Raw genomic sequence first — 23,103 nt, 5'->3', positions numbered from 1 at the left:
GAAGACAGCAGTCGAAGCAGCTGGTGCAGAGCAAGCGAGACTCGGGATGGAGCAGGGAGGTATGAGTAGTCCAAGCCACTGAATCGATTGTGTTCGGAATGGTCGAATCCTTTTTCCCCGCCATCGAGTCCCCAGAAACCTCTCGGGTAGAGTTCTAGCACTTAGCCGTTGCAAGGTTGCCTTCAACTCACGCTCTGCGCAACTCTCGAGTCTCCTTCTCTCGACGTCCGTATTTGGCCTTCCCCTCCCTATCCTTTCGTCTATTCACCGTCGCATCACGGCAACCTAGTTCCACTCAGTCTTCGTCGCTATCCTTCAACCAAGACAGCCGTCGAGACATCGGTCAATTGCTTGCCCGAGGACCGGGAAAGTGGTCGCGCCTGCCCCGAGTTTGATGTACGCATCGCTGGTGGAACTGTGAAATGTCTTTCTTCGGCAAGCTCAAAGGAAACGCAGTGAGTGTCGTCTGTCTGGATCATGTTTTTGCGCCACGTCCGACTGACGATCGCAACCACCAAAGACACCAGCGAGTCCGACCGCAGGCAGTGCGCCCCCAAAGAGAGATGCCACCATTCCGCAACCGACCCTACTAGACAAGCACATTGCCGATCTGGCTGGTCCTGTACGGCCGGATGGTAGTGACAAGTTCTTTGGTTTTGAGAATGTACGTAAACTGCTCTACTTCCGACACGATATCAACTCAAACTAATTGCGACTCGCCCAACAGTATGGAAGCACATGGTACGCACCTGTCGTAGAATTGCCAAAGGTTTTCCTGCTAACTTGTGCGCCACAGTTATGCCAACTCGATCATACAATGTCTATACTACTCGCCCACTTTCCGCGACAATGTCCTCAACTTCCCTCCGCTTCCTCCTTCGCCCGAGCAGAACGATTTGGATCCAGACCGCAGCATGAGCCTTCAGAACGGCCTGCCCGCTCCTGGGAACCACCTCCTGAGTCCTGCCACCAACAACTTCACAACCAACTCGCCTGCGAGGAGACCTATCGTTCTACCAAACACTCCCGAAGCCCAGGTAACCAAGCCTGATGAAAAGGACTCGCCAGATCTCAAAAAAAAGCAGGCTATGCAATCTGGTCCTGTCTTGGAAATGCAGACAAGCAACGCCAACGCATACGGAATGTCGGAATCGCTGTTCACTTCGCTAAAGGATATATTCGAGTCAATCACAGGTCACCAGTCGCGTACCGGAATCATCAGTCCTCTCAAGTTTCTCGAGATTTTGAGAAAGGAGAATGAGATGTTCCGTTCTGCCATGCACCAGGATGCTCACGAGTTTTTGAATCTGCTGTTGAACCAGGTTGTCGACAATGTCGAGATGTACTCGAAGATGCTGCCGGCTATCAACGGTAGTCTCAACGGCGACGGCAGCGCAGAACCGAGCATGGCAGGTGCCATGTCTGCCATGGCAAAAGCACATAATACAGCTGGTATGAGTGGCGCCGGCTGGGTGCACGATCTGTTCGAGGGTCTCCTCACTTCAGAAACACGTTGCCTCAGTTGCGAAAACACATCACAAAGAGATGAGGCTTTCATGGATCTTTCCGTCGATCTTGAGGCACACTCGTCGGTGACGGCCTGTCTGCGCAAGTTTTCCGAAGAAGAGATGTTGTGCGAACGGAACAAATTCCACTGCGATAATTGTGGCGGCTTGCAAGAGGCTGAGAAGAGGATGAAGATCAAACGCCTACCAAAGATTCTCGCTCTTCACTTGAAGCGTTTCAAATACACCGAGGACTTACAGAGACTACAAAAGCTTTTTCATCGAGTTGTATACCCCTATCATTTGCGATTATTTAATACCACCGACGACGCCGAAGACCCGGACCGACTGTACGAACTCTACGCCGTTGTTGTCCACATTGGAGGTGGACCTTACCATGGACACTACGTCTCTATAATCAAAACTCAGGACCGTGGGTGGCTTATGTTTGACGACGAACTGGTCGAGCCTGTTGACAAGAGCTTCGTACGAAACTTCTTTGGTGGTGAGCCAAAACCAGGACTGCAGGATGCCAGACAACTAGCCTGTGCTTATGTGTTGTTTTACCAAGAGACAACTCTGGAAGCTATGCAACGGGAACAGGAGGCCGAGGCAAAACAGGCTGCCGCTGCTGCTAATATGCCAAACAGGGATTCAGTCTCGAGGGAAACTCAGGGTGGTTTGATGATCAACGGCCTTCGCAACACCCACACTATGCAATCACCGATCGAAGAAGAGCCCAGTGCGTTTGCGAACCTCGCACACGCTTCTACTGCCCCGGCTCTGTCACAACAGAAATCAACCTTTAGCAGTTTGTCAACGTCACCTTTCCTCGGTAATGGTTTCGGATCCTTGGACAAGAAGGCGGCAAAGCAAGCTGAGAAGGAGCGCAAGGCACAAGAAAAGGAGGCTCGCAAGCTTGCAGACATCAAGAGGAAAGAGGCTGCAGAGGCATCGAGAAATGCGTGGAAGAAGCACAACGATGACTACCTGGCCGTCCTCGAGCTTAGCAAGCAGACAGCGGCCGAAGAGGCGAGTCGCCAAGGGAACCCAGCCCCTGACATGGCAGCACCACCCACGACGCCTGGAGTAGCAGGAGCAGCTGCAGCTGCGGCAGCCGACGGTAAAGAACGACCCGGGCTCAGCAGATTCAGACACAGTTCGATGAGTCTGCGACAGAAGCCAAAGTTCTGGACATCAGGCAACAAGGAACCGGGCAGCCCGATGCCGACGCAGCCAGAGGAAGCCAACACAGGTGGTGGTGGAGAGAAGGAGATTAAGAAGAACCGATTCAGTCTGAGCAGGAAGAAGTCGACGGCGCTCTGAGGATTCGTGTACATATCACATATTGGCCCTGCCCGCGCAGGCTGCTGTAATGCATGGACATATACAAAAGAAGGACACGCCGGCGTTTCTCATGGTGGAAAAAGTTGGTAGACAGGTGATGTGCAGAGTTGCTTTGGCAGCTTGATCTCATGTTGATGTTCTTTTTTCGTTCGATTATCTTTGTATGTATCTTGGAAGATCGCTCCGAACTCAGCATCCCAAACTAAAAACATGTCCTCTCATTTCGGCTATGCGTGCAGCATGTTGTTCGCGAAGCAATGGTGTACAGTCGACTCGGATTCATTCATGTAGCGCATTGACTCGGCTACTTGCAAGTAAGCCGCACCATATTCCTAGCTGCTGCTTCAAGAGGGTTTCTCATAGCGATCGGGTGGGAGGGAGTTTTATGTTGTAGCGTGACGGTTCGTAGGTCGTAGTAGAGGCACTTCTCTCGCGTGTGCTCATCCGAGTATGAGTTCGTAGACAATGATCAGCGTGTTGATGACAATCAGCGGTACTGTAAGCCTCTGTGTCAGCGGCATAGCAACTGGGAAGCGAGAGTTGGGCTGAAACGTACTCCTCATCAGGGTGCGGACCGATGCGATCAGGTTGATGACTTTTGACTTGACACTGGTGTTGTCTGCCGGGCCACCGAATGCGGGCTCCTGTTGTACCGATCCCCAACCAACTGCACGTCTCCTGTCAGTCGCACGTAATTTGATATAGGTGTGTATGCAGGGAGTGCGTACTCCTGGCGAGAAAGCGGTCTTCGGACAGAATGGCTATCGCGTTGACCAGCAACACCGAGACTGGGAGGAGACATGCGTCAGCTTGGGATTCGTGCGCATTGAGTCGCATGAGATGTTACCATAGAATAGACCTCCAAGGCCGAAGAAGAACATGGTGGGGTTTGTGCCAGATGCTGGTTGCAACTGTCGAGGTTGGAGGATGCTTCAACACTTGACATGTCTCCTTGTCCCCACCAAGACGCGTGCCTGCCTTTCTCCGCACAAAGTCGACGACCAAACCTGTCCTCACTTCGCATCTGCCAAGAGCTACATCATGCCTCGCCAACTGATAGGTATGCCTTGATTTTATGTTTTTGAGCTATATCAAGCTTGCTGGATACTAACGTTGAATTTCCACAGATTTCGTCTTGGTTGGCATCTTACCCTTGACCATATTGGTGCATTTGTATCTAGCCCCTTATACCAAGGTCGAGGAGTCGTTCAACATACAAGCCATCCACGATACTTTGATCCACGGCATTCCGACACGCAATGCTGCCGCCTTTTTCAAGTCTCATTATGATCACTTCACCTTTCCTGGACCTGTGCCTCGCACCTTTGTTGGTGCTGTCGTCATGTCCGGCTTGACCAGACCATTACAGATTATCATGAATATACTATCACCAGAAGATATTGACAAGTTCACCTTTCAGGTTGCCGGTGAGATGACTCTTCCAAGACACCTTAGATGTATAAGTTCTGATGAACTCTGATAGCCAGAGGAGTACTTGGACTGCTCAATGCAGCATCTCTTATCCAATTCAAGCGTGCAATCGACACAGCGTATGGCAATGTGGCAGGACGATGGTATATTCTACTTCAAGCCTCTCAATTCCATGTCGTGTTCTATGCATCTCGCACTTTACCCAACATGTTCGCTTTCAGCATTAGTAAGTCAGCTTTTACTGTCGACCATCTTCCTCATCTCACCATTCTAGCAACATTGGCATTGTCCAACCTCATCTCTGCTCAGTCGGTTGCAGCACGTACGCAAAAGAGTTCCAAACGCCGGCGTCTGGCTCTGTATCTTCTCACCGCTTCGGGTATCATCTTCAGATCAGAAATAGCAATCTTGTTGGCCATGCAGACTTTGTATCTGCTGCTACAAGGTCGAGCTTCTTTGGTTCAGGAGGTCATTCCTGCCGGAGTCTTGGGTGCCATCATCGGTCTTGGTGTGACTGTCTCGGTCGACTCTTACTTCTGGCAACGCTTCCCCTTGTGGCCGGAGTGGATAGGCTTCGTCTACAACACCATCCAAGGCAAATCTTCCGACTGGGGCGTGAGCCCATGGTACTTTTACTTTGGCAATGCCATCCCTCGTCTTTTGCTGAATCCAATCTCCTGGTTACTTTGTATTCCGCTTGCTCTAGTCAATCGCGCCACCCGAAAGACCAGCTTGGATATTATGATTCCTCTTCTCACTTTCGTGGCCATATACAGTGTCTTGCCTCACAAGGAATGGCGGTTTATCATTTACACAATCCCTGGACTTACAGGTGTAGCGGCTGCAGGAGCATCGTGGATCTGGACTCGCAGATCAAAGACCTACCTCTACCGTCTCTTGAGTCTTGGTCTCGTTGGCTCTACTCTGCTTTCTTTCGCTGGTAGCTTGGGCTTGCTTTACATTTCTAGCTTGAACTACCCAGGAGGCGAAGCTCTCGCTCGTCTCCATGAGATTGTGCCTAGCAGTCACCAGAGTCAAACTTGGGTATACATGGACAATTTGGGCTGCCAAACCGGCGTAACACGGTTTCTGGAAAAGGACGCCGGATCAAAGTTCATGTACGACAAGACGGAAAACCAAAAGACACTGCTGGATCCAGGCTTCTGGCAGAAATTCGACTATGTGCTTGCCGAGGATCCTAAACGCATCATCGGTAGTTGGGAGGTAATCGATGTTGTGTATGGATACTCTGGGATTGGGTTGGGCAGGTTGGCTGTAGATCAAGATAGTGCGCCTGCTTTCCCTGCACGCGGTATCGTTGCTCAGCCTCTGAACATCCTACTGCAAGTCTACAACAAGGTAGCACGAACAGCAAGTCAGAAGTTGACAGGCGGACGTTGGCCCATTGTAAAGATGGAACCAAAGATACACATTTTGAGATCACAGTAGAAAACAAACTAGCTAGCATCTCATACAAAAAAGTCCAATCACTTCTGACCACTCCATATCTCCCTTCTACAACACATCTCAAACATAATTCGACACCTCGATCAAATTCCCATCCGGATCCCTCGTGTACACACTCTTCAGCTTGCCCACCGCACCCGTCCTATCCACCACCTTGCCCTCTTCCAAAATCTCCAAACCTTGCTGTTTCAGCTCAGCCAAGACATCGGCGATGGGTGTAGAGGTTATGAAGCATAGATCTGCGGTACCGGGTTTTGCGAGGGTGGCTTTGGGTTCGAATTCAGCACCTGCTTGGTGCAGGTTTAATTTTTGGCTGCCGAAGGAGAGGGCGTGTCTGTGAGTGAGATGTGTCAATCTTGTCAGGGGTTCTGTTTTAATGAAGGGGAATGTGGTCAGTTATACCTTTCCACTCCGGGTGCATCTTTCGAAGAGCGGAATACTTCGTGCTTCATGCCTAGAATTTTGAAAAACTTTACTGTTGCAGGGATGCTCTTGCAGGTCAGGACTACGTGGTCGAGAGCTTTGACTGCGAAAGGCATGATGGGTCAGTTGCTCAGCTGGATCGAATAGAAGTTACATAGGGAAGGACAGGCAGGTCGTTGATCAATATATAGCTTCGGCAAGTGCAACCCAACTGCGGGGCTCTCGAACTTTGCCAGTTCGGGAAGAATTGAAAGTTGCCGATTTTGTCATCTATCAATTGGAAACAGCGACGGGAATCTCAAGAATCGCATTGTGTAGAGGGTGAGTATATTGGAAACGAAGTGAGAGACAAAAGGAAACTGCGACAGAGAAACATCTACTGCCACGAAGGTCTTCGAGCCGGTGACCCGAATGTCATCTCATCGTGTTTCAACAACTCCGTCGAATGCACAACTTCAGTCGTCTTGACGATACTCGGCAGATGAGCTGAGGAATCATACACTTGACCCCAAGGTATCGTCGTCTTCAAACTCTGGAGCATCTGCGATCCATCTTCGAGTCTGTTCAACCGATGGCAGACTGTAGAATTCATTCTGACTTGACATATCAACCCGCATTTTGCCAGTAACGTCTCGTACTGCGTCCGGAGACCGATGGATAGACTGGCAATAATGCTGAGATTTTGCTCGATCTGCCACCAGGCTGTTGGTGCTACCGTGTCTCTGAGAGGATCCTGGGAAGTGCGGTAGGTGTGCAAGTAGACCATGTTGGCTACCGAGACCATGGTCACGAAGAGACCTAGTCCGACCAACAAGCCCAACGCAACCAATTCATGCAGTGGGCGATTTGCACCTCTGACAAATGTTACAGGTGTGAGGGTAAGAAGCACACTTGTGATGACTCCGAAACCTGGTTTGTATCAGTCGAGCTCATGGTAACGAAGAAGATAGCTGTCTAACCAAGCGTAATATAGCCAGCCAGTTGTGTTCTCGCAGGTGGCCAGCATTGCGCTGCCACATCATCATCCCATAGCGCGGATATCGGTTGGCACTGCACAACCTGGATCACGTTTGTCGCGATTGTACAGACAAGCTGCACAAAGATGATCCAGCAGAATACCCATCGCCATTCTCGATCCCGTCTTGTCCTTAGGGCAGTCCAGGCAATAGAGACTTTGGCCAAGCAGATAGACCACACGCAGACTGGCTGAGCGAGAAAATCGAAATATCGTGCCTTGATTATTCTGGCTGTGTCCATGTATATTGTGTGTCTACCCAGTCCGTAATGGCAACTGATAGCGACGAAGATAAAGTCCACGATGGCCAGCATCTGCATGAGTCAGGATATATTGTTCTAAGAGCAAAAGGCACTTTGTAACCACTGACCAAAGCTGCAGTGATCATGCCATCAGTCCAGATGAGAGGCGAAGAGCGACGGCCTCGTAAGTGGATACCATATAACAGCAGCGGTACCGTCAAAAGTATTGTCGCCGGGACTAATACTACGGCTTGCGTGTTGTTATCGTGTCCGGTGAAATGCTGCTGCGGTTGATTGGCAGGCATTTTGTGATATCTCGTGAGGTGGATTTCGTCTTCGAACGCTTCCAGAACTTCAACACAGAGCGCCGGAAACGGAGGACCGAGAGAACGAGAGAGGGGACCAACGGTGCTAAAAACCACATGTCAAGGACACTATCCGGAACTAATGGGCAGCGACACGAAACGTGCTTTCCCTCTCTATCAGTAGAAGAAGCCTCATGCATAATCTCAAAAACATGTCTCAACCTGAATTGGTTTTGGTGTCATGCAGTATGTGTCCTAGAAGGAAAGCAGACTCAGGAACGTGGAAATTGAGTTGCAGGCACTCTGCTTTGGTGTCCTGCAGGTGCATGTTCTGGGATAGATCCACACTTGTGACCCGTCACATGGGCTTGCAGTTGTGGGCATTGAGAGCACCTGTGTGTGCAAGAATGGAGAGGCGTCACAACCTACGATGTGAATTTGGATGTGAGGTGTGTATTCCTTCCAGAGTGTTTCCCTCGGTCCACGCAAGCATGTGTTGGGTTCTGAGCGGAAGCTGCACGTTTTCTGTTGCCCGCATTGCACTAAGATACTGCATGCATGAGAGAAAGGTTGGCGATAGCCCCAGCTTCTGACTTTCGTATTGCCATAGATTTTCTCATCCACGAGTCGCAATCCAGGGAGTTGAGGCGATAACCCAAAGTGCAAGGTCTGCATTGGAAGGGCCATCTGCTTTGCCGATGCTATACAAGGTACTTGAATAGAGACGGCTTGTCGGAAGCCGCAAGCGGGTCCATCTTTCTTGCGAATAGGGCAGACATCGACAAAAGATCTGACCAACAACAGGCGGCTCAGGCCTGAGCTCGACGAAACAGGCAGACAACATTTTTATGTCCACGGAACTTGCAAGGAAAGACACGATGTGATGATCAAGGATAGGCAATCGCGAAGGTCCGGTTCGGCAGACGGGTCCGTTGCGGACCCCACACACAACAGAAAGATGAAACCGACGGACACTGACACTTTTCTACATGTTGACGCGTTCACAACAACCAGTCGACCACCGCTTTCGAAGCGATCTGAGAAGCGCCAAAAAGTTTGTCAAGGCCGTGGTGATCTCAATGAAAGTCCAGGGCAAAGTATCTCTTGATTTGCAGCCGCGCTTGGAAGTAGAGCAGGCTAGAGATGCAGGCTAGAGATGCAGACTCGAAGTAGTAAACTGATCGCCAGGTACCGTGCCACCACGTCAGAGATAGAGATCTCTATCTTTGTATCCTTCCACCAGAGCGACTTCCAAGCTGGCAATACGATCCGCACGCCTAAGAATACCCTCTTGCCCTGTCAAGGATTGGTCTTTCCACATCGTCGGTGTCGATTGATCAAGGCCATCACAGCAAGATAGGTTCCACTCTGCTCTTTCTCCAACCACTATTTGGCCCGTGAGCCTGCAGAATTCTGAGCCGCTCTTTCCAGAAGTAAAGAGGCGGGCCTTTCTCGTTGCGGGAGAGAGGACCTTGCGATGCATGCTCTCTCGCTGCAGTAGGAAAGGACCTCTGCGCAAGTGGGCCACCAGCCCTCGATGATCGCCTTCTGTGACGAATAGAGAAGAGAAAAAGGTGACCTTCGCGTATATGTATAGGTAGGTCCCTCGACTGCTCGCTTTGCTCTCTCTGCGCTTTCTCAAGATCCTCGGTCTCTACCACACTCGCTGTCTTTCTCTATCATTCTTCGCATTCGTTTGCTCGAAGTCTGATCTATCACATTCGTTTTCTTACTCTTTAATCTACCATCTGTATCCAGTCGAGATGCATTTCAAATCCTCTGTCGCTGCTCTTGCTTCGATCAGTGCTCTGGCATCTGCTCAAGCACCCAGCATTGATCAATGGACCCAATCTGAGATCAACAACGGCACTGCCTGGGAAGAAGTCACCCAGATTGCTAGAGACAACCAACTGTACAACCTAGGCACTCGTCAGAACTCCGCCTGCCAATGGGGCACCATGAACATCAGAAAGGAATTCCGCGACATGTCCAACAACGACAAGAAGGCCTTTACCGACGCCGCCACATGCCTCATGAACACACCCCCCACTCGCATGCGCAAGGACCAGGCCGCAGACTACCCGGGAGTCAAGTCTCGTCACGACGAATACGTCGCTACACACATCAACATGACTGTAGGTAAAACGTGGATACAGGTTCGGTGGGACAGTCTCGCATATTTGGCTGGCAATAACGAGATGCTGTCCTGGACGCCATCTCGTTAATGTTGAGCTTCGGATTGTGAGCTGGCTCGCTGCAAAAGTACTACATCCGTTCTTCCGCAACACATGCTAATTGTACCTACGCCTTCAGATGAACATTCACGCCACAGCCGACTTCCTCGCATGGCACAGACACTTCATCAAGCACTACGAGCAAGACCTTCAGAACCTCTGCGGCTACACTGGTACCCTCCCCTACTGGAACTGGGCCAAGGACGCGTCCGCACCTCAAGACTCTCCCCTCTTCACCGGTGACGAATACAGCATGGGCTCCAATGGCAAATACATCCCCAACCGCAGCGACACCTACCTCTACACTCAAGGCGTCAACATGCCTCCTGGCACTGGCGGTGGCTGTGTCGAATCCGGCCCCTTCTCCAACCTGACTATCCACCTCGGTCCCCTCGACCTCCCCAATGCCAACAACGTCAACAGCGATTACCAATACAACCCCCGCTGTCTCTCCCGCGATTTCAACTCCTTCTTCACCTCACAATACAACACCTTCGCCAACGTCACCGACCTCGTGCTCGAAAGCATCTACGTGGAGACATTCCAAGACCGGATGCAAGGTTACTTCGCCGGTGACGCTTTCGGTGTGCACGGAGGAGGTCACTGGGGCATGGGAGGCGATGCCGCAGACTTCCACTCTTCCCCCAACGACCCTCTGTTTTTCTTACATCACGGCATGATTGACAACATCTGGACTACTTGGCAGAACTTGGACTTCTACCGTCGTCAATTTATCATCAAGGGTACTTCTACGCTTGGGAACAGCCCTCCTAGCGCTGAGATGACTTTGGATGATGTGATTCCTTTTGGTTTCGTTGCTGATGACCGTGTCTTCCGCGAGTTGATGGATACCTTTGCTGAAGGTTACTGCTACCGTTACGAGTAGAGTCTGTCCCTCTGTGGAGAACAACAGCAAGCTTCTTTTTGGAAATATTCCATCTCGATTCAAACATGCATCGAGTTTCTGTAGACCTTATTACATCACAATTCTAATAAACGTTTTTAGAACACGGTGAATGATGGTCGTATCATATCTGTCTAATGTGTGCTGCATGTTTTTCAAGCTCTGTCCTACCTTCTTTTATTGACCGTATGTGTTTCTGATCCATTCGACCCATACGCCGATATCGCCTACGAGCTCCAAAGCCTTTGCCATTCTCAGTGCAGCCTTGTCCTGTTCTTCTTGACTGCCCTTGACCACGTTCTGTGACAGAACAACCACGTGCCCATCAGCAGAGATACTAGTGCTTAGGCTTGTAGACCCGCTCTCCGCTCCCTTGACGGGGAACACAAATTCTAGAGTCGGTGATGGCTGTGTAGACAGTGAGACATCGACAGCCACTGCACTTGCACTACTGATGTCAGTTCCACTCATCAAATCGGCAAGGGAGAGCGAAGACTCTTCTTGAGATGGAGCGTTGCTGTTTGGTCGGAGGAAAGTGCCCTTGAGCAAACTTCCCAAATAAGCCCATTGTCTCAACACAGGCAACAATGCAACCACTTGACGGGGATGCGCGAATGGGATAGACGTCAGCACATGGCCAAAGTCTTGCCTGGGCACGTAAAGCGCATTCTCGTGCTGCACACTTGCGCCATCAGGTGTGAGAACACTTGTAGTGGTCGAAGCGGCAGGTCCACAAGATTGAAGGGGTTTGTTGAGCAGTGGCACGTCAGAGGGTTTTTGAAGGAGTGATCCTTCGTACGTGCGCTGGACGTCTGGCATTGCGGATAAGACATCGGCAGCACCGACTGACTGCAGTATGGCGGCTGCGGCTGTCCAGGGCATGGCGAGTGGTGGGTTGAGTCTCGCTACGAAGCGTACAGCAGGTAATTTTTGAGCGCCTGTATTTGGATTGCTGTCGATTGCCATGGCATCATTGTTGTTTTGATTGCTGTCAGAGAGCAGGGTAGGGGCCGGGTCTTGCCAGTCGATACTCTGTGTGCCGGAGAGCAGATCGGTAGGATCCGTCGTTTCTTCAGCCGACTTGAATATGCGATCAGCAATCCAGGAAGATGAGACTCGAATAGAGGAGTAAGCGTCGGGGGTGCCGGCCTCGGCTGTGATGTCTAACGCAAAGATGGTGTCGCCGGACTCTTTCCGTGGTGTATCAGAAGGCTTGGGATCAATGTCCATGGCGGATGCATCCGAATAATCTGATGGGTACATGTTGCTCTTTTCCATCCAGTAATCCAAGCTCAGACCAATCTTTCTGCGCGCATGCATTTGAGGTCGACCACTTCTTTTGCACAAGACATGACGTTCGGCCCTCAATTCTGCGTTCCCACGCTTTGCTTGAACGATTGTGCGGGCTGCTTGTTTTTCGTGCTCATAAAGCTTCTTCAGACTCTCGTAGACACCAGTGATTGCTTCGAAGCAATTGAGCTGGTCGTATACGCTGAGCTTGTCCAGTCTCGCGAGAGTCTCGAGATTCGCAGCGAAGCGATCGAGCTTTGTGTTTATGGCAGAGGTTCCAGGTAGTGGGGTCAGATCATCGAGCAGGACGCTTGCAGCAGCAGCTTGGTGGGCCGTGACAGCCTGGTCTTGACTGGAAAACGAAAGGTCGATGTGGGTAGGAAGGTTGTTCTTGAACTGGAAGTCGATCAAGACATTGTTCTTGCCTGCTACAGCGACGGGTCGGTTGCCCTCAAATTTGCGGGCTTCTCTCTTGGCCTCGACTTCGACATCCAGTCCTGCCCATCGTCCGACTCTTCTTAGGCCCTCTTCGCTGACTCTGCCGAAGCGTCGATTGTGCCGAGGGCCCAGGAGGGATGCGAGGATAGTGTCTAGTTTCAGCCTTCGGTCGTCGTCCTCATTGCGCTTGTGCGACGAAATGCCCAGATCGGACAAGGTCAAGTTCATGGGTTGCGAAGCGGCGGCAGCATCGAGCAGAGCCGAGGGAGTGGCCATGTCCAGGCCAGCGAGAGCAGCAGGCGATGCAAAGGCCAGCAGGTTGGCAGAGGGCGAAGCGGCCAGCAGATTGTTAGACATGGCTGACAGGGCGTGCAGACTGGAATTCGAAGTCTGGCTCAAGCTGCTTGTCATAGCGATACCACCGGCAGCGGGCTTGGACGACGAGGCATGCTGTGGTTGAGGCGTGGTGAGCGAGGAGGCTTTTGCGGCTGTCGAAGGCACGCTGCGAGGAGTCTGAGTGTTTGCGTGGGCAGGGTTGCTGCTGCTCTGTTTGCTAACAAAGCTCGCGTTGGTCGTCTTCGGCGTCGTCATGGCGCTTGTGGGCTCGCGGTCGGATCGTCGTTGTATGCGCCAGTCTTGTCCCTGACACGCATTATCGTCTGCTTGTCGACCGCGTCTCGAACAGCAATTATCAGTGACTGACAATGCGACGCCATCAAGTGAAAGGCGTGGTGTATCGAGCTCGAATGTCATGCACCATGCGTGATCGGAGATAGCGCTATGCAACCACTTTAGCATTATACCCGCGTTGGCTTGAGCCTCCTCCGTCTTCACCCGCACCCGCTTCTTGCGCCATCGTCCTGCAAGTTGCAACCATGCGGTATCCACACATCCGCCATCTGGGGAACGCCATCTGCAGAGCGGTCTCACTTGGCAAAATGACCTTGATGTTCGGAGAAAATATGCAATTCGCTGGAATCAAGAAACAACTAAAAGTAATCCTGCATCGGTGCCAGTGTCTCTAACCCTACAAGAGCACACTTGCCTCTGCTGTATGAAATTATCGCCTAACAACTCTCTTCTCAATCCTGATGACAGTCGTCCTACGACTGTACTGAACACACTTGATTCCTTAGAGTGTGTCTTGGTTGTGTCCGGTTCCCTTTTGCTTGCCGTGGTCGCGTGAAATATGCCATCTAGGGCTTGGAGACGGGCACAATCATCTCGAGGTCGACCTGCTCGGCGTTGATGGCCGTCTTGTGCACATTGGCGCCCTCGGTTTTGCCACACAACGTCTCGACGATGATACCGGTGATCTGGTAAGGGTCGGCGTTCGAGGCGGGTCTGCGGTCCTCGAAGTATCCCTTGCCCTGCTCGGCCACGGCACGGTTGACACGAACACTTGAGCCACGGTCGGCCACGCCCCAGGTGAACTTCTCCATCGATGCTGTCTCGTGCTTGCCGGTCATGCGGAGGGCGTTGTCCTCACCGTACACATCCATGTGCTCCTTGTGACGCTTGGCGAGCTTCTCCATGGCCTCCTCGATCACTTTCATACCGCCTTCCTGGCGCATGGCCTCTGTTGAGACGTTGGTGTGGAGACCAGCACCGTTCCAGTCACCAGGGATGGGCTTGGGAGCGAGGGTAACCTTAACACCAAAGTCTTCGGCGACACGGTGGAGGACGAAACGGGACAACCAAAGCTCGTCACCAACTAGATGGTCATGTCAGTCTCTGTTAAACACGCCTTACTACAGTCGACAGAACTTACGGTTGATGCCGGTGCAAGGACCGACTTGGTACTCCCACTGGGCGGGCATGACCTCGGCGTTGGTACCGGAGATGTTGATGCCGGCGTAGAAACAGGCCATGTAGTGAGCCTCGACGAGATCACGGCAGAAGACTCTGCCGGTGCCGACACCACAGTAGTAAGGGCCCTGAGGAGCGGGGAAACCGTTCTTGGGCCAGCCGAACGGCCAGCCGTCGACATCGAGGAGGGTGTACTCCTGCTCGAGACCGAACCAGAAGCCTTCGCCAGCGTTGGCCTCCATCAGGAGAGCAGCGTCGTGACGGAAGTTGAAGGCGTTGGGCTTGCCATCCGACATCCAGGTCTCGCACATGACGAGGACGTTGGGTCTGCCGCGGAAGGGGTCGTCGTAGATGGCAACGGGGCGAAGGTAGACATCCGAGTTGTTGCCAGGGGCCTGGCCTGTTGACGAGCCGTCAAAGTTCCACTCTGGCAGCTCATCGAGACCAACGCGACCCTTGGCGACTTGCTCGTCGGTGCGGTCAATGGTCTGCAATTTTTGTTAGCAAAAATCTTGCATGAGGGACATAGTGAAAGTCGCTCGCGGTGCGCGGTTTTTGGGGAATTGGCTCCGGATTGGCGGGCTGTGTTGGGGTGGAACGCGCGACTTTCTGCTTGTGTGACTGACCTTGCACTTGGATCTCAAGCCATTAGAACCATCGATCCAGATGTACTCAGCAATGATACGCTTGGGCGACTGCTCAAGGCTCAGGTACTTTTTGAGCTGTGGTAGTGGTCAGCGACGCTCTCGAAGAGCACATTGCTGTGCTTCTTCTGAGATATCCTCACAGTCTGAGTGTTGGAGATATATGCTGAATCCGGCTGCGCAGAGTGGTCAGTAAGTGTGCGGATGCGTGAGAGAGGCTTGTTTGGCGTGACTCACCATGTTGACGGTTGTGTATGTGTGTTGACTTGGATAGTCGATTGAGATGCAGACAAGAAGAATAGATGCACGCTGCTGGAGACAGACGGCTAGCGAGCAGATGGATAGAGGGGATGGGTGGGACTGGAAAGTAAAAGTGAAGGTCGGAGCAGAGACAAAGGCTGGGGTAGTTATTTGAATCAAGAACAAGAAACCAAGAGCAAGCAGCTTCCGGCTTGTTGACCACGCGAGCTCGGCCTGCGATAAGAGTCCCTGCCTAACAAGTCAATCCATTCAGCCGCCCGCTCGCTCCTGCCGCGCGGACGACGCCATCGTTGTATCTTGGACGAACCACTAACTAACAATGCCATATCATTTCGCTTTATCGATCCCTCGTGCCCCTCCTGTCCCATCCCATCACACCCTATCTCCGCTCATTGCTTCTGCTGCTGTACCGCCGTCAGTCATCTTGTTGCATTCACCGCGTGTACCGCATCGCCGGCCGCATCGAGCATTTTGACTGTTTCAATCTTCTAAACGCCCGTCAACTACGTATGTTCACCAACAAATCCATCCCTCGGCTTTTCGCTTACGACCGGCCTAAATCGCTGGGACCCTTATCGTTGATGCGATGCTGTGTCTATTCTCGTCGTGTTTTCGACTCGATCTCTTTGTCTGTTGCCCTCATGCCACTGCAGCATGCTTGTCTTTGTTCGTATCCTCCTTACGCCTTGCTCCTTGCTCCTTCGCAGCCTCGTCTTGCGACTGGTCTGATCGTATCGCTGAAGTATTATTGCCGGCACGAGTGCTGAAGATAGTGGCTTGCATGTCACCGATCCCCAGACTTGATCCATCCAATAGAGTTCTTCCGCCTTTTCTCGTAGTAGAGACCCGGCGCAGAGGTTCGTGCCTTGTTGAACCCAAGCAATTCTGGAAGCCCGGGTCTCAACTTTGTCTCCAGGGTCTCGTTCAACAACGCCGGCCTGGATCTGTATCGAAGAACATCTCTGTCACGCTTCACCAGAAAGAAAGCTGCTCTTTCTTCAGCGGTCTCAAGGAGAAACGCGGCGCCTCTATCGCGCACTACTCTGACTTTCGTTGTTGGACCACTCCGCCGAACAACCTATGTGGGCTTGGAGCCGGGCCTAATCAATTGTGCTTATCGCAGCCAATGGGCTCGCGCACGATTTGATTACAATGACACTGACCCCCGTGTAACAGTGCGCCCCGCCGCCAGTTCTCCATCCCAACGCCGCTCTCGGCGTGCGATGCTCGCAGACTTCTAGCAAACTCCGACTCGTTCGCCGACTCTCTGCTGTTCTCTTGAAACAGCTCTGCAACGGTGGTCTGTGTATGGGCCGAAACGAGCAAAACATTACCCAATCTTCGGTCTCTGTACCTTGTACTTTGCTTGCATGCCCTTGCGTTGAGTCATGAGCACACAAGAGCAGACGTAAATTCACGCAAACCAAACAAGAGCCGCGGCCACCTTGTTCTTCTCATGTAAAAGCGTGATTTTGTACAGGAAGCCGAGGGTGCATCCTCGGAGTTACGATGTGCTAGTCAAGAAGAGCTAAATCCTGGAGTCGTCCAGCGCATTCGGTTCTTGATATTCATATGTTTGTCTCACGCACGTCGACTCCAACGCACTCTGCACAACGTTCGAGAAACATTCAAGAAGATTGATTCTTGTTGCTCGCTCAACATCGCACCACTAGATGGACTCAATTTTGCCACTGCCCGCGATCTTGCTTTCTTCATAGTCTAGGGACAAAGCGGTTGCATACTTTCCTGGGCTGACGTGCTATTACGAGAGACTTATAGCAGAACGACGACATCGCACACCCGTCGCAGGCTCTACTCTCAACATCACACTTTTGAGTATACCAGTCATGTCTCATTGGGCAGGAAGAGCTTTCTAGCTTGGACTGCGCAAAGAAGCAAAGTCTTCCGGAATCATAGTGTTACGAGATGAAAACGTCCCCGGAACCCCCAGCTCGATCTGTCTATCGATCTCGCAGATGACATCTGCCGAAACATCTGCCTCTATGCTTCGGAAACACTCAGACTTCTACATTGGCTGGCGGCGCTACCCTCGCAACGAAATCTCAGAACATGAGCACTCGCTACAACTATCACAACAACAGGACGAACATGCCAGCAAGTATATTTTGGCCAACGACATGCAGACACAGGGACGAGACGCCGCAAAGGATACACTCTATGATACTCGAGGTCGTAGCCACGAGAAGGTGTTGGAGAGAGGTTAATAGTAGACATAGCAAACTGACCTGCAGCGTATCTTGTGTTTCGAGGACTGCAAAGTCGTGTCCTCGTCATGGAAACCGGTCTCAATGGTACTATCTAGCGGTAACCATACTTGGACTCATCGTCTCGGAAGGGATGATGAGATTGTCCTTTGTGTCTTGGTGCTTGATATGGAACAAGGCCAGAACATGTCAAGCTCTCGAGACATACGTCTGTTATATTCTGGTTCTCGTTCGAAGGCAGGTCTAAGTGGTAGGTATGAACAGACTCCACGTCTCCTTCGCATCCATTGCCCGCTCCTTCTCCAATCTTGTCGTCGCTGTAGAAAAAATGCTGTACACGGAGGTGCATTGTTTTACTGCTTCACCAAGGCCAGCGTGCTACACTATCGCCCTGTCACAATACCGTTTGATCTTTGGGTTGTGTAATATGTGTGGAAGCCAGACTCTGTCAGGCTGCTGCATGCTGTGCGAGTTTTTACGCTCCGGTCAAGCGTCCACGGTGAAGATGGTGCTCGATTCATCTAGCACGTGAAAGCGATAAACAACGCCAACACTGGCGACGCGCAATAATGTCACTGTTGGTGCGTTTGCTTGTCCACTCTCTCCGTGCAACCATATACCCCTGAACGCCTTGCGCATCGCTGCGCGATGTGTCTTGTCGTGACCCTGTACTACCACTTGTGTGGCCATTACGGTCGCCCCATGGTTGCACCCCACGGTCGTTGTGCACGCGCAGATAACACCCCTGGAGCATGTTGGGAGACAGAGGACATCGGCGTCAAGACCGTGCAGGGAAAGTGCATCAATTGCGAGCGCTTATCGATGATCACAGTGATCTATCACCCTGTCACCGTCACAACCATCCCTGTGGATTGCCAGCAGTTTAATCTGCTCGTGAAGCTGCATAAGCAGACGTTCGATCGCCGTCGGTACTGTTCATAACTGTTTGCGCTACCAATGTCACCGGCTCACATTGAACACAGTGCAAGCGTTACAAGTACTCCTTCCTCAATCACGTATTCCGTCTTCCTACAGACTGCAGACGAACTGGCTCTTCGCAGATTTAGTACGGCTAGCGAGATCTCCACCACTCCCACCTCGAACAGTACAATGTCAACAGAAGGACGATTGCCAATCCCCACTCTCGAGCCATCGAGACCAACGATCGATATACCGAGAAGGGCAATCTCCTTACCTATCTCCCGCATCCCGGCTTGGACCAGCGTCGAAGAATGGACCAGACAGACCCACGAAAGTCAGCAAAACAAGAACCACGGCGCTCAAACCATGTGAATGGTACAGCTCTCTATGACACTTTTTACGATACCTACAATTGGATTGGCTCAACACACAACCATAATACTGTAATCTTGATAGGAAAAGAACACATTGGATATTGTGCTTTTCAACAATTGCATAATACAAGACAAGAATTGAACTTGGTTCTCCTCCATACCGTCCCATTTTTTTGACCACTATAAAAATGCAAGAACAACACTGAAAATAAGCAAGTTCCATTGAGAGCCCCTCGATTGAACACCAGGTTCAGGCATCTCAATGGACCATTGTCAGCATTGCGGTATTTCTTTGCATTCCTATAGCTGTATACTGCAGTCAGCGTTGAGTCTTGGAGTAAAGGTATTGTCTTGAATCACATACCCCTTTTTCTCATCATTTGTCTCCTATTCTGGCTCTTTCGTTGGACATGAACAGAACTTGCAAAACCCCGTGCGTTTCTACGCCTGTGAGTCAGAGTCAGCATGGAACTCGAAAGTCATGGAGCTGTCACAATACATCTACCCGGTCTCCTTTCCCATTACTCCTTTTTGTGCACGGTTGACGACGGAGCAGGAACCTCGTTGTCGACGCGGTCAAAGTTTCTCTCTGTACCATCCCGCGTTAGCAAGAGTCGAGAATTACAAAAACACTGACGTACTTCTCGATTCTGCGATGGCTGCTTCAGCCGTATCGGCGGGATAGACATCAACGGGGGCCGCGGGAGCAAGAAGGCGGAAACGGGGGCGGCGAGGAGCAGCATCGCGCATCGGGTCCGACACAACGGACGAAAGGGGCGAGGGCCGCGACGATGACAAGGCCGATGTAGTGACTGTCGAGACTCTGCTTCCGGGAACGCTGTTGGCATTCTCGGTACTGCCGTTGCTGCTGCTGATTGCGTCTTTGCTGCCAACATTGCTTTGCTCGCCGGCACGAGGGCGACCTTTGGGTCCCCTGCCCGTCTTGATTTTCTTGCCCGTCTTTGAGCCTTTCTCCCACGGCTTCAGACCTTCGGCCTTGCGAGCATCGTTGTCAGTGGTGGGCACGGTTGCTGCTTGTTCCACTGCTGGGTGAGAGACGATAGGAGGCGATTGCTCGCCATACGGGGCGTAACAAGGCGCGAAAGAAGGGCCGTCGAGTGGATCAGGCAGTGTCCAGAGACCGAAAGGAGAACCTGCTCCCTGGTATGATTTTCTGCTGACACGCATGGTAGAGATTCTGTTGTGGTCGTTCATTATCGTAGGAGATTGTCCTGATGGTATGCTTGTCGTGTCGAAACGCACGATGGAATGGTTAGAGACTGGTATAGAGGGAGGAGCACGACAAAGAATTGTTTACGGAGCCCGAGTGAGAGGCCGGGCACTCGACGAGGACGAGGCTCACGTACCAACGAGGGGACAAGTGAAGGTCAACTCAGTGTCGACGCAGAGGGTCGACGCAAAGGTGAATGTAGGGTATCTCTTCGATCACATAAGACGATATATGTGTTGCTGCACAGAAGTGAACAAGTTTGACGGCCGACGCAAGACAGGACGATAAGGGGTCGACAACCGGGTACAAGTGAAAGGCTGAGAGCAACGACGAGAAAGGTGAAGCAAAAGAGACATGATGGCATGATACACAACACGGTACTGAAAGCATATACTTACACTCAAGTGAGATGAGATGTCTTCGTGAGAGTTGGCGAGTGAGACATGCAGGTCTCCGAGACCGACGAGACAACACATGGCAAACTGAAAGGGGCATCCGTCGGGAGGTTGAGACTGTTTCAGCTCCTCGTCGACGACATGTGAAATACGTTCACATTGTGCGTTGTGACGGCCTTCCTATGTGTCAAGGTGGTAAATTTCAGACTCTCCACGTGATGGTTAGCAGTGACATACCACCTATAAAAATGCACAGTAGTTTGCAGATCAGAGTTGTAGCCAGAGAGAGCAATGATGTTCTCTCCTCTCTCTGGATACTACCTCGTCTCCCGAGATTATTGCGCATTTTTATAGCAGTATCCGAGTCGCATCTGTAGTGGAGAGATGCACTTACCGATCGAACTTAGTGAATTCCAAGCTCTTCTCGCGGTGTTCAGGAGTGAGGTGTTCACTATAGAAATGCACAATAATTTGCAAATCAATACTATGTCCAGAGAGAGCGATGGCATTGTCCTTATCTCTTTGGATACTGCTCTATCTCTCGATATTACTGTGCATTTCCATAACGATCTTCGAGGTGCACTCGGAGTGGAGAGATGGACTTACTAGTTAGTGGCAAGGTCGGTTATTTCCTTTCAGTCAGGGGCAGCATACTAACTATATAAATGCATGATTATTTGCAGTTCGCAGCCATATCCAGACAGAGCAATGATATTTTCTCCTCTCTATGGATACTACCTTCTTTCTCGAGATCAGTGTACATTTTTATAGCAATTTCGAAGCTTATATGCAGCGAGGAGATGCACTTACTTTGGTTCATAATTTCTGTTTCACCCGTTCATGGCATCCCAGCCCTGAAGACCTCGCTCCCATCCATCATCTTCCCACATATCCATCTGACCTGCAGAATCAAGTCTGTATACCATCTTCGGGCCTTGTTGACTCCATTGCACGTCTTCTCCTTCCACAAAGCGTCCGAACACTGCGTTTAGGTCTTTGAGACTTCGCTTCTCGTCTGCAGTCAGCCCCTGACCGATTCCAGCACCAGCACCCCAGAACCAGATTGCGCGATCGGTGGAGTGAGTGACCTTCCACTCTGGGGGTGCGATGAGGTCGGCACACTTTGCTCGCCATTCGATACGATAGCGGAGGAGATCTTTGCCAACAGTCAGTCCACCTTTGGCAAGGCGGTCCGCAAAGCCACGTTCGAGATCATGCACCTGCACATCGGCATATAGACGACCGAAGAGGTCGGGCCAGTCATCGGCGAATGCAGGCAGTCTCTTGCCTGGCACACGAAGTTCCATGAGCTTCTTGACCTTGGACTCTGGATAGTCCGCAACGAGACGATCGTAGACGGCTTCGTAACTCCAATCAGGGGTACGCCATGCCTTTCATTTGATCAGTTTATGGAGAGCACACGTGTCGATGAACTTACTCCGTAGAGATAGTGCTCATCGGAGACTTCTCCGTTCAGTATCTTGATCCCTCTGTCTTTCAACTGCTTCGCAAAGGATCCATCGTTGATGCTATCAATCAGGTCGTCGCTGATGAATGAGCCATCTGCGACCGGCCGAAACTCGTGAAATTTCATACTGCTCTGAACAGCGATCAACTGTCGAGCCGGTACTTTACGCAGCCGAGACAACTTCTCTGCTGGACTCAGCGAAAGAGGAATATCGAGCCAACCGAGAAGCTCATCGAACTGTTTCTGACGACTTTCCGTCGAACGAGGCTGCAATCCTGGGCCATTCGAGAGCATGCAAACTGCCAGATCGTCAGTCTGGATGAATCGTAATCAGCACGAACTGTTGTACCTCTCTTAATGATTGATGACCTCGGTGGAAGATACACATCATGAGCAAGCTGTTGGAAAGTCGAGTATGCGCCGGCCGAGTATCCTGCTACAGTGATATTGTCTTTGTTGCCACCGAACGAAGCGATGCGATCGTGGGTCCACTCCAAAGCAGTGCGCTGATCCCAGAATCCGAAATTGGAATATGTTTCGCCGTTCGCTCTTGCCTCGTCTTCGAGCTCTGTGCTTGCAAGAAAGCCGAAGGCATTCACTCTGTAGCCGGGCATGACTACGATAGCTTTGAAGGCTGTTTCGCTCAATAGCTCTGCTAGTGCCTCGGGAGCCATGTTCGGGTCCTGCAATCATGGGTGATCAGTACAATTCATTCCATCATCTCCGCAAGCCATCGGGAAGACATTACTCCAAACTGAAGCCATCCACCGAACAGATAGAAAAACACTGGCCAGCCTTCTGTGGGTTTATCTCCAGAAGGTATCCAGATATTGACTTGATGGCAATCTTCGTTCCAGATAGTCGGATTGGGCAGGCCGATAAAGCCTGGCTGAGGACATATGCCAACCTGACCAGTGAACTTGCCAGGTCTGTCTTTAGTGCCATAACGATGTGACAAGGGAAGCGGTCGAGGGGCACGGAATCGTTCGGCAGGATATGCATAGGGTATGCCTCCAAAGTAGTGGCAAAGAACTTCAGGTGAAAACTTGTTGGTAACATTCAGACCTTCGATGGAGCCCAACTCGCCTAGGTCTAGTTGGAATGGTGAAGTGCTGAATTTGGCCATCTTGCACTGAGTTCGACAAGGCGAAATTCGCAGTACTGTATTTGTATT

General features: G+C 51.4%; 10 protein-coding genes across 10 annotated transcripts; 3 read left to right on the top strand and 7 right to left on the bottom strand.

The window, feature by feature from the left end:
* Positions 1-422: 422 nt before the first annotated feature.
* M436DRAFT_37291 (cysteine proteinase) lies at positions 423-2,831 on the top strand (the record flags this gene model as incomplete). Its single annotated transcript, XM_013575150.1, has 4 exons — positions 423-459; positions 528-664; positions 728-741; positions 797-2,831. The coding sequence occupies 4 exons, from the start codon at positions 423-425 to the stop codon at positions 2,829-2,831; spliced, it is 2,223 nt and encodes a 740-aa protein (XP_013430604.1).
* A 461-nt stretch (positions 2,832-3,292) lies between these two features.
* M436DRAFT_78580 (Yos1-like protein) lies at positions 3,293-3,733 on the bottom strand (the record flags this gene model as incomplete). The annotated part of the gene is made up of 4 exons (XM_013575914.1): positions 3,293-3,348; positions 3,409-3,519; positions 3,581-3,640; positions 3,700-3,733. The coding sequence occupies 4 exons, from the start codon at positions 3,731-3,733 to the stop codon at positions 3,293-3,295; spliced, it is 261 nt and encodes an 86-aa protein (XP_013431368.1).
* A 160-nt stretch (positions 3,734-3,893) lies between these two features.
* Positions 3,894-5,732, top strand: M436DRAFT_78579 (uncharacterized protein; the record flags this gene model as incomplete). Its single annotated transcript, XM_013575913.1, has 4 exons — positions 3,894-3,912; positions 3,980-4,279; positions 4,336-4,509; positions 4,558-5,732. The coding sequence occupies 4 exons, from the start codon at positions 3,894-3,896 to the stop codon at positions 5,730-5,732; spliced, it is 1,668 nt and encodes a 555-aa protein (XP_013431367.1).
* Positions 5,733-5,810: 78 nt separating this feature from the next.
* M436DRAFT_78578 (Glyoxalase/Bleomycin resistance protein/Dihydroxybiphenyl dioxygenase) lies at positions 5,811-6,289 on the bottom strand (the record flags this gene model as incomplete). Its single annotated transcript, XM_013575912.1, has 2 exons — positions 5,811-6,084; positions 6,153-6,289. The coding sequence occupies 2 exons, from the start codon at positions 6,287-6,289 to the stop codon at positions 5,811-5,813; spliced, it is 411 nt and encodes a 136-aa protein (XP_013431366.1).
* A 260-nt stretch (positions 6,290-6,549) lies between these two features.
* M436DRAFT_37378 (uncharacterized protein) lies at positions 6,550-7,735 on the bottom strand (the record flags this gene model as incomplete). Its single annotated transcript, XM_013575167.1, has 3 exons — positions 6,550-7,082; positions 7,133-7,502; positions 7,559-7,735. The coding sequence occupies 3 exons, from the start codon at positions 7,733-7,735 to the stop codon at positions 6,550-6,552; spliced, it is 1,080 nt and encodes a 359-aa protein (XP_013430621.1).
* A 1,958-nt stretch (positions 7,736-9,693) lies between these two features.
* On the top strand, positions 9,694-10,855 carry M436DRAFT_38977 (Di-copper centre-containing protein; the record flags this gene model as incomplete). Its single annotated transcript, XM_013575456.1, has 2 exons — positions 9,694-9,870; positions 10,049-10,855. The coding sequence occupies 2 exons, from the start codon at positions 9,694-9,696 to the stop codon at positions 10,853-10,855; spliced, it is 984 nt and encodes a 327-aa protein (XP_013430910.1).
* Positions 10,856-11,050: 195 nt separating this feature from the next.
* Positions 11,051-13,192, bottom strand: M436DRAFT_69775 (uncharacterized protein; the record flags this gene model as incomplete). Its single annotated transcript, XM_013575743.1, has 1 exon — positions 11,051-13,192. One exon carries the CDS (start codon positions 13,190-13,192, stop codon positions 11,051-11,053), a length of 2,142 nt encoding a protein of 713 aa, XP_013431197.1.
* A 605-nt stretch (positions 13,193-13,797) lies between these two features.
* M436DRAFT_69774 (uncharacterized protein) lies at positions 13,798-15,294 on the bottom strand (the record flags this gene model as incomplete). Its single annotated transcript, XM_013575742.1, has 5 exons — positions 13,798-14,315; positions 14,373-14,898; positions 15,037-15,132; positions 15,198-15,230; positions 15,292-15,294. 5 exons carry the CDS (start codon positions 15,292-15,294, stop codon positions 13,798-13,800), a joined length of 1,176 nt encoding a protein of 391 aa, XP_013431196.1.
* Positions 15,295-19,356: 4,062 nt separating this feature from the next.
* M436DRAFT_60645 (uncharacterized protein) lies at positions 19,357-20,542 on the bottom strand (the record flags this gene model as incomplete). The annotated part of the gene is made up of 4 exons (XM_013575593.1): positions 19,357-19,424; positions 19,477-20,115; positions 20,203-20,275; positions 20,465-20,542. The coding sequence occupies 4 exons, from the start codon at positions 20,540-20,542 to the stop codon at positions 19,357-19,359; spliced, it is 858 nt and encodes a 285-aa protein (XP_013431047.1).
* Positions 20,543-21,291: 749 nt separating this feature from the next.
* Positions 21,292-23,055, bottom strand: M436DRAFT_38973 (carboxylesterase; the record flags this gene model as incomplete). Its single annotated transcript, XM_013575454.1, has 4 exons — positions 21,292-21,852; positions 21,900-22,228; positions 22,279-22,612; positions 22,678-23,055. 4 exons carry the CDS (start codon positions 23,053-23,055, stop codon positions 21,292-21,294), a joined length of 1,602 nt encoding a protein of 533 aa, XP_013430908.1.
* Between the last annotated feature and the right edge of the window lie 48 nt (positions 23,056-23,103).

The sequence above is a fragment of the Aureobasidium namibiae genome (assembly GCF_000721765.1).
Source record: "Aureobasidium namibiae CBS 147.97 unplaced genomic scaffold scaffold_2, whole genome shotgun sequence".
Lineage (NCBI taxonomy): Eukaryota > Fungi > Ascomycota > Dothideomycetes > Dothideales > Saccotheciaceae > Aureobasidium > Aureobasidium namibiae.
This window is presented reverse-complemented; position numbering and strand designations above follow the sequence as displayed.